Source organism: Lathyrus oleraceus, chromosome 7 (genome assembly GCF_024323335.1).
Source record: "Lathyrus oleraceus cultivar Zhongwan6 chromosome 7, CAAS_Psat_ZW6_1.0, whole genome shotgun sequence".
Lineage (NCBI taxonomy): Eukaryota > Viridiplantae > Streptophyta > Magnoliopsida > Fabales > Fabaceae > Lathyrus > Lathyrus oleraceus.
In genome coordinates this window covers 537501135-537511408 of record NC_066585.1, presented here as the reverse complement: position 1 = coordinate 537511408, position 10274 = coordinate 537501135, and the positions used below count along the sequence as shown (strand labels likewise).

General features: G+C 40.9%; 1 protein-coding gene across 1 annotated transcript; it reads right to left on the bottom strand.

The window, feature by feature from the left end:
- Window positions 1–8493: 8493 nt before the first annotated feature.
- LOC127104852 (uncharacterized) lies at window positions 8494–9420 on the bottom strand. Its single transcript, XM_051041998.1, has 2 exons — window positions 9219–9420; window positions 8494–8918 (listed from the first exon to the last, which is right to left on the bottom strand). Exons 1-2 carry the CDS (start codon window positions 9418–9420, stop codon window positions 8494–8496), a joined length of 627 nt encoding a protein of 208 aa, XP_050897955.1.
- Between the last annotated feature and the right edge of the window lie 854 nt (window positions 9421–10274).

Sequence of the window (10274 nt, the reverse complement as noted above, 5' to 3'; positions counted from 1 at the left end):
GTCCCACTCATTTGAGACATAGTGACTCACTCACTAATTCCTCACCATGGGAATTAGCTACCACCCCAAATGGGCCATGAAATGCACGCTAATCACCTAGCATGCAAACATCAACAACAACAATCAAATGATATACTCACTAATTCCTCACCATGGGAATTAGCTACCACCCCAAATGGGCCACAACATGCATGCTAATCACCTAGCAATGCAACATCAACAATAATCAAGACTAGACACATGCTCACACTCTAAGCCATAATACAGTCTATTCACAAACGTATACATTCACATCATCATGTATACCATCACACATCATCAACATAATTAATCACAAAAGCACATCATATCATGCCACATAATCAACCACAGTATTAGCCCGCTCTACTAATACCTATACCACTCAAAACAACGGGAAATGACCCCTACAACATCATATCTCAGCTAAGTACATCACTCAGCCTAAACAACCAAAAACTGCACAACAACAGTTCAGGAAAATCCCAACTCTGCCCATACGCGTACTGTCCATGCCATACGCGTATTGCCCAAACCTGGCCAACTCCATACGCGTAATGCCTACTCTCTTACGCGTATTGCGCATTTCCTCGCCCAACTCATACGCGTACCACCTATCCCATACGCGTACGCTACGCGTAACAACTTCCCATTACGCGTACCAACAGAGACCAATTTACGTTCAAAATATCATCTTTTTCTCCCATACGCGTAAGGCCTCCTCCATACGCGTATCAGCCAGCTCATACGCGTATTGCCTAGTGCCATACGCGTATGACCAGAAACCAGAACTCTCAGATCTGCTATGGCTTTCTCTGTTACGAAACCTATCCGATCCAACCTTCCACAGTCCAAATTACACAAAATAATCGTCCATATCATCTACACGAATCATATCCTATTCATCTTCACCAATCCTAACATTATCTCTTCTAATTCCTACGAATTCTTTTCAATTATCATCCAATTTCATTCATCCAATTTCATTCACAATTTTATCATGCATCAATCAAATCAGAGATACAACCAATGGTTATCACTACCCAGTACATATTATCAGATAATACCCTTTAACCGATGATAAACCCCCCTTACCTGAGTAAATCCGGCAGTCTCTGAGCTCCAAGCTTTCCCTTCCTTCAACCTTCGTTCTTTTGCTTTTTGCCCTTTCTGCCTCTTTTCCCTTTTCACGTGAAATTAACCTTTTTACCAAAAATGGGATTTTTCTAAATTCCAACTTATATATTATTCCAATAAATAATTATCCCAATAATTATTATTCCAAAATAATAATAATAATTCAAATATTCTAATTAAATTAATAAACATATTATTAATTTAATTTAAATAAATACATATTATTATCGGGGTGTTACACCTTTCACAGCTAGACTATGTTTTCATTGTACCAATAATATGGCTGAGTATGAAGCATGTATTTTTGGACTCAAAGCTGCTATAGATTGGCGAATCAAGTTCTTGAGTGTGTACGGAGATTCGGCCTTGGTAATCAGTCAAATCAAAGGAGAATGGGATACTAAACATCCAAATCTCATCCCTTATCGAGAGCAGGTAATGACATTACTTCCATACTTTGAAGAGATTACATTTGAACATATTCCACGAGAAGAGAATCAGTTGGCAGACGCATTAGCTACCATGTCATCTATGTTCAGAGTCAGATGGGACGGTGAAGCTCCCAGGATTACCATTGAGCGACTAGATGAACCAGCATACTGTTATGAACTTAACACTAAGGGAGTACGGGAAAAACCCTGGTTCCACGACGTAAAAAGATACTTAGAAGCTCAGGAATACCCTGAAGGGGCATCCATCAATGACAGAAAATTCCTGAGGAAGTTCTCCGCTAAATTCTTTCTGAGTAATGGAGTGTTATACAAACGTAATCATGACTTGACTCTGCTTCGCTGTGTGGATAAAAAGGAAGCAGAAAAGATTATGGAAGACATGCATGACGGTATTTTTGGGACTCATTCTAATGGACATACAATGGCCAAGAAGATTCTGAGGTCAGGGTATTATTGGTCTACCATGGAAGCTGATTGCCACCATCACTCCAGAACCTGTCACAAGTGTCAGATCTATGCGGACAAAGTACATGTGCCTCCTGCTCCATTGAACGTGTTGACAGCTCCTTGGCCCTTTGCAATGTGGGGCATCGATATGATCGGGGAGATTAAACCTACGACTTCTAATGGACATCGCTTCATTCTCGTCGCTATTGATTACTTCACCAAGTGGGTAGAGGCAGCCTCATTCGCTTCTGTCACCAAGAATGTGGTGGCACGGTTCGTCAAGAATAGCCTTATTTGTCGATACGGCATCCCTGAAAGGATTATCACTAACAATGGTACTAATTTGAACAACAAGATGATTACTGAACTCTGCACGCAGTTCAAAATTAAGCACCATAACTCTTCTCCGTACCGGCCAAAGATGAATGGCGCCGTGGAGGCTGCTAATAAGAACATTAAGAAGATCATACAAAAGATGACAGTAACGTACAAAGACTGGCACGAGATGTTACCATTTGCTCTCCATGGTTATCGCACTTCGGTACGCACTTCGACGGGGGCAACTCCTTTCTCTTTAGTCTACGGAACGGAGGCCGTTTTACCGGCGGAAGTTCAGATTCCCTCTCTAAGAATCATGAAAGAGGCGGGCTTAGATGAAGATGAATGGATTCAGACTCGACTCGATCAGATAAACTTGATTGATGAGAAGAGACTTGCGGCTGTTTGTCACGGGCAGATATATCAGAAGCGCATGACCCAATCATTTAACAAAAGAGTCAAGAGACAGGTGTATCAAGTTGGCGACTTGGTGATCAAGCGTATCATTCTACCACAAGGGGATCCCAGAGGCAAGTGGACTCCCACATACGAAGGGCCATTTGTGGTTAAGAAGGTATTCTCTGGTGGAGCCATGATACTTGCTACAATGGATGGCGAAGACTTCCCGCATCCTGTGAACGCGGACATAGTTAAAAAATACTACGCATAACAGAGACCCGCTAGGTCGACGTACCTAGGCAAAAGTAAGGGCATCCCGGCGAACCAAAAGGGTTCGGGCAAAAATTAGGGATAAACATATAAAAATGTACACCCGGCAAGTCAAAAACCTGAAAAGGCGGCTTGGGCAAAAACGGGTATCCTGGTGGACTGAAAACCTGAAAAGGCGGTCCAGGCAAAAATTAGGGATTCAAGCGTATGACTATGTCCCGTTCTCTGTCAGCTTCAACCAAGTTCAAGGGACTGAACAAGCCAATCACCTCTATCCGACAGCAGGAGATGAGATGCTTGAAGACATGATGACAGTAGTGGAATTAAAATCAATAGGACTTTTTCTGCATAGCTTTCTCTTTTTCTTGACAATTTCCTCTTACTAGGATTTCCGTCTCCTTGTACTCAAATTGCCTATTTATAGGCCCTCTTGCAAAATCAATACAATTTCATTTCCAAAAAGATGCTTTTGTTTTTACCTTTTCTATTTTGTTTGCGTAAACGTCCATTGATTTAACTTGAATTGACTTATGCACTTGAATATGACCAATGTTTACAAAAATGCATGCCTAAAATAGCAATAGCAATTACTACACGACTTCGGGATCGAGGAGAAGGTCTAACCACGCTTTCCAAGGAGGCTGTTACTAATTCGATTCCCCGGCAACGCCAACTACTCCCCAGAAGGGGTCGGCACCGCCCTACCGAAAGGTCATCCCTTCCATCCCCAGCCAGGCCCCGTTGGACAGAACCCAAATCCCCAGCTAAGGAAGGGCCATCAATACAAATATCTCCGACCCGAAGACTGAGATTTGTTTCCCCAGTAGAGTCCCCTGGAAGAACGTTTCAGATACATAGTGCATTCATTACATCACTTCACATCACATACCTACATACAATGTTCATTCCGCATCATATACATTACATCATTTCATAACATATACATGCATACAATGTTCGCATTTATTTCAGACGCATAATTCACTCATTACATCATTTCACAGCCCACGCATGCATACAACATTTGCATCTCATGCATCATGACATGGCATGAAGCTAACTTTATTTTTCAGGTTAATTATCCTCTTGATACAATCAAAACAAAGGTCCATTCAGACGGGCATCCTTATCAATTACATTCAGGATTCAACTACATCTTTCGGATATACTCCATGTCACCATTCATTCTGACATCCTCCTAACGATGGCATCTATAAGCCCATCCCCAGTAAATTGTTGCAAATACTATCAGATGCAGCCTAGCGTACGGTTCACTCTGATTCAGCTCAACCTATGACCTTCAACAACTCAGATACGATCTAGCGTACGATCCATTCCGACCTTCTTCAAATCTTCAAATACCACTCAAATACAGTCTAATGTACGACCAAGTTGGACCTTCAAGTCAGATTCTGCAAATACAGTCTAATGTACGACCAAGTTAGACCGTCAAGTCCTCGGACAACTCAGATAAGGTTTAATGTACGACCAAGTTAGACCTTTATCTGCTCAGATGCTACCTTCGGACAGGTACATTTCTGAATGGTAGTCTGGTATACGACTACTTCCTTGCTCAGGTGCTACCTTCGGACAGGTACATTCCTGAATGGTAGTCTGGTATACGGCTACTTCCCTGCTCAGGTGCTACCTTCGGACAGGTACATTCCTGAATGGTAGTCTGGTATACGACTACTTCCTTGCTCAGGTGCTACCTTCGGACAGGTACATTCCTGAATGGTAGTCTGGTATACGGCTACTTCCCTGCTCAGGTGCTACCTTCGGACAGGTACATTCCTGAATGGTAGTCTGGTATGCGACTACTTCCTTGCTCAGGTGCTACCTTCGGACAGGTACATTCCTGAATGGTAGTCTGGTATACGACTACTCCCTTACTCAGGTGCTACCTTCGGACAGGTACATTCCTGAATGGTAGTCTGGTATACGACTACTCCCTTACTCAGGTACTACCTTCGGACAGGTACATTCCTGAATGGTAGTCTGGTATACGACTACTCCCTTGCTCAGGTGCTACCTTCGGACAGGTACATTCCTGAATGGTAGTCTGGTATACGGTTATTCCCTTGCTCAGGTGCTACCGTCGGACAGGTACATTCCTGAATGGTAGTCTGGTATACGACTACTCCCTCTTCAAGCAGATTCAGCCTAACGGACGGCTCATTCTGCAACTCAGAACCGATCTAGCGTACGATCCATTCTGATCTTTCATCCCCATCAAAGTCATTTGCCTAACGAACAGCTCACTCTGGTATTCAGATACGGTCCAGTGTATGACCCATTCTGATCCCTTATCCCCAGCAGTATATAGCATACTCTGACTCCCCAGCGAAGTCAACAGCATGATGGATGATTCACTATACGATCTAGCGTATGACCCGGTATGACACCCATGTCTTCAGACATTGTCTAACGTACGACGCAATCTGGGAATCTCCTCTACCTGGATGGCATCTTTAAGCCCATCTCCACCAAGACTAATTGGCAAGTGCAAAATTTTGGGGCATTCTAGTGTTCAATAATCTTTCACCTCTAGACCACGAACGGCACATACCATTCTACTCTCTCGGTTCAAGAATATTGAACAGGGGCAGCTGTCATACCCCAAAATTTGCCCATTAATATTTCAAGACATTTCAGGGCACTCCGACTCATTTTTATGACACTTAAAGGAACAAAGGCCCAGCTCGCGAATGACCCAAACTGGCCTACTCGCTACACGCGCACCTAGTGATAATATGAAAGTAGTTTATTTGGAAGCGGAGGAAAAGGGGTGAAAAAAAAAAAAAGAAAAGAAAACGAACCAAACAGCAAAGCCCAACCCAAAGTACAAGAACACGGGTGTGGCATCTGTGACGAGCGTCACAGAGGCTGTGACGAGCGTCACAGAGGCTGTGACGAGCGTCACGCCTCGCACCCCCTTGTGACGGGCGTCACACAGGGTGTGACGAACGTCACACCATTCCCCTACTTTGTGGGCGCAGGCAACGCTTCGGAGACTTGAAGATCCGTTGGGCCCTATATCCACGTACGTGTTGAAGACCTTTCTGGCAGCAGGCATGACCTAATGACAACAATATAAATAGCCGCCTTGAAAACCTAAAAGGGGGAGCTTTTTTCCGAGATCCTTTTTCCTTTGCCGTTTTCGCCTTTGCATTTTTTCTTCTTTTCCAGCAGCTTAGGCATTGTGTTTTACAAGTGCTACACTATTTCTTTTGCAATTCCGGATTCCCTTTTGGTATTTAGTTAATTCTTTTCGCACAATAGTTTCTACAACGGAAACTACTGTGTGCCTTTTTACCGAATCTAATCTTACGGCGGCAGCAAGGTCACCTCCGCTCAATTCTATCCGATCGGCCAATTCAAGGTTGCGACTCAATTGCAAACAGGTTTGCGTTACTATTATCGCTTTATGTTCCTAATTCACATGTGATATCATAATTGAGATTCATAAATATATTTGGGGCTTTGCATGTAACTTAAGTATGCCTGGATACTTTGAATTGTTGTAATGGATGCCGCTGTTCTTCGTCCTATTTTGATCTCTGCCCATCTGACCTGTTTTATCATAACCATGCTTTGTTTACCTATTACTTTGGTGCAACTCTCGATTGCACCCTGATTTGGTATTCTAACCCGTTTGCTGAATTTTGCAAAGGTTCATATGTCCCGGGAAAAGATTGCTGTTTAGGTCTCCCACTTTATTTGTGGGATACCCTTGTGGAGACTCACCCTAAGTGGCCTAATTAATTTTAATGTGTTCATTTTAATGTCTTAATGTATTAATTTTAATGTATTAATTTTAATGCATTGATTTTAGTATGGACTTAATTACTTAATTGACTTTAAAATATGACCTTTAAATAAGTGATCTTGGACCTCTCTTTGCTGCCTTACGGTATTACGGTATAATGGTCATGTCCCGCGAATGTGGGGATACACTTAGCAATGGCCCTTCGATTAAATCATCATAAAATAAATCATGGTCCCTCGGATGTTGCCTTCGAAAATACAATTTTGTCCCGCGATGACCCTCCGATGTTGCCTACGATTAAATGATGATAGTCCCTTCGAATGCTAAGGTATCTTCACAACTGTTGCCTTCAATGACCTATCGATGACCCTACGGTGACCCTTAAACATCCAAAGGGTAAGATTACTTACTTCTCAATAGTAAGGACAGTTTTACCCTCATAAGGATAGGAAATGCCCATAACGACCTTAGGAAGGTATAACTCTCAATTACTGGATCATAACCTAAAATACTTTTTACACCTCACACATTTCCAAACTATTTTTTAAACAATTTTCAAAACTAAACGAGATAACCACTTTGTATACATTCATACAAGAATCATTACAAAGTTAAATTCTCTTTTCAAACATTTTTTAAGCAATTCACCGACACTTTTCAGACAAAAACATAAGTGATCCAGTAATTAAGAGCCCATGGATAACCATGGATACAAAGGGTGCTAACACCTTCCCTTTGTATAATGTACCTCCCGAACCCAAAATCTATTGAGGTCTTTCCTGTTCTTTTCCACCTTTCCTTATTGGATAAAAGAAAAGTCGGTGGCGACTCTTGCTATCCGCGACATTGCGATTAAAAGCAAAACACCCCAAGTCAGTTCACCGTATGACAGTATGGTTATTAGTCAAATTACCTAAAGGGTTCATTTTGTCAGTAGCAAGTCCAATCCTAAGGTTCCTCAGTTTTAGGGCAAAATCTGGAAACAAGGAATCAATTTTCTTCCATTGCAATGAATCAGCTACATGCCAAATTTTTCCACCACACACTCTTTCATCTGCATGCCATCTAGTATTCTTTGTGTCATTAACATTAGCAAAAAATATCTTAAACCTTGGAATTATCAGTAGGTACCACATCACCTCGGAAGGAACACCCTTGCTAGTTACATTATCATCGCAATAAACACCATTATCCTTCTACTTGTAGAGTGATTCCCCACACCTCGAGAACTCCTTAAACCTCTTTCCTATATAAGATGCAATCATTACGACATGCATGTATTTTGACATAGTCAAAACCCATTGGATACAATATCTTCTTGGCCTTATAACTACGGTTCGACAGCGTGTTATCTTCGGGAAGCATTTCTTTCAACAATTCAAGCAATTCAGTGAAACTTTTATCCATCCACACACCTCTTGCCTTAAGATTAAATAGTCTTAACACAACTCGCATTCTTGTAAAACTTTTACATCCTAGATACAATGAATATTCCATGTCTCTTTGCAAAATATCTACCACATTAGCTTTCTTAAAAACATCTACTCCAATATCATGAATCATGTCTTCTAGAGGGATACCCTCGCGCATGTGAAAACTCATTTTTTCATTCTTTTGTCTACTTTCCTACCTTTTTCCTCCATATGGTAGCAAGTACCCAAATTATCCACATAAGGTGTCCAATCATACCTTGAAAACTACCTTCCTTTTATTGAACTTCAAGATAAGTCCACCCATTTCTACATCAATCTTCACTTTCCCAGTTGCCAAGAATGTTCGTCTGAGAATAACATATCCTCTTGAATTTCCTTTTGTATCAAGCACTACAAAATCTATAGGAAACACTAAGTCGACGACATGTACTAACATGTCACGTAAAATAGCAATCGGTTGAGTAATAGACAAGTCATCTAGAGTGAGAGACATGTTACTCGGTGTGATCTCACCCACTTTCAATTCTTTTACAGTTTTCAGTGGCATGACATTTATGCTAGATCCCAGATCACATAGAGCATGAAGAATATTCATTCCACCGATATTACAAGAAATAGTAAACTTACCTAGGTCTTTTAATTTTGCTGGTAAGGATTGATGTTTTAGTAATGCCTCTATAAATTTAGCAAACTTAGGCATTAGTTCTTAAATTTCATGGAACGAAATACTTACCTGTAGAGTAGCTAGCATTTCCTTGAACTTTGCAAACATCTCGGCTTCATCATCTTGAACCAGTTTCTTTTTAATTATTGGGTACAATGGTTTTACGTAATCCAACAAAGAAGGATTTGGTTCAGTCAGGATCTGCTTCTTTGTTCTTATGCAAGGAGAGTTTTTATCAATGAGTTTATCAAGGGTGACTCCTATTTACTCTTGGTCACCTTGATTGGTACTCTCCTCTATCCCAACCATACCTTCTTTAAATATATGATCTTTATCCTTTTTAATAATCACCCTTAAACATGTATCCATAACCTTGCATCTTTCATTCTTAGGATTATCAACGGTGTTACCGGTGAATCCTCCATTTGAGCTCGAAAAAGCAGCTACTTGTCTAGATAATTGACCAATCTTCATCTTCAAATCTTTGATAGACGCATCATGGTTTCTACTCATTTATTCATGGGTCTTATTTACCTAATCAAAGCTACTTTGACACACCTTAATGAAGTTCAACAATGTCTCTTCCAATTGTGACAACTTCCATTGAAACGGAGTTTGTTGGCTTTGTTGCATCCCTTGGCTAGCATTTGAATTTCGATTATTATTCCAATGGAAATTTGGGTGATCTTTCTAACTCGAATTTTATGTGTTGAAATACGGGTTATTCTTTTAAAAATTAGCAAATTATACCTCCTTACTTGTCCCTTCCAATGAACACATTCCATTTGCATGCTCTCATGCACAGAAATCGCACCTAAGTGCTTGTACCCGACTCGCTTTAGCTTTAACTAAGTTTCTTCAGCTAACTTTTTATTTAACAATTCAATCTAAGCTAAAAGAGCAGTATGGATATTAATAGCTAACATACCTTTAGGCGTGCCCACAGTTTTTATATTGACCTACCTTTCGCATTTGGAATGGTACTTGTTCATACACGTCTTCTCAATGAGATCTTTTACTTGTGGTTCGGTCATTTAGCGGATAGTACCTCCCACGGAAGCATCCAATAACACGCGAGTTTGAGTCTTGACCTTTGATGAAGTTTTAAATCGGCTCCATATTATTCATGTTGTGATTCGGGTATCTACGTAACAAAAGTTTGAATCTTTCCCTAAAGTCATAAAGTGACTCAATGTTCTGTTGCTCAAAATTCATAATTTCTGCTCGGTGCTCGGTAAACTGAGTAGTAGTAAAAAAAAATCCACGATTTCATCCTCTAATTCCTTCCAAGTCCGGATTGTTCCATTTGGAAGGAAAAGTAACCACTCTTTCGCCCTTCCAATTAATGAGAACTCAAACAACCTTAA

What these genes read in the sequence shown, in the direction of transcription:
- LOC127104852 (XM_051041998.1), bottom strand. Translation starts at nt 9,420, where the DNA reads ATGAGTAGAAACCATGATGCGTCTATCAAAGATTTGAAGATGAAGATT. An exon ending in AGATCATATATTTAAAGAAG is followed by an intron (nt 8,919 to 9,218) that starts GTATGGTTGGGA and finishes CTAAATTTATAG; the next exon opens with AGGCATTACTAAAACATCAA.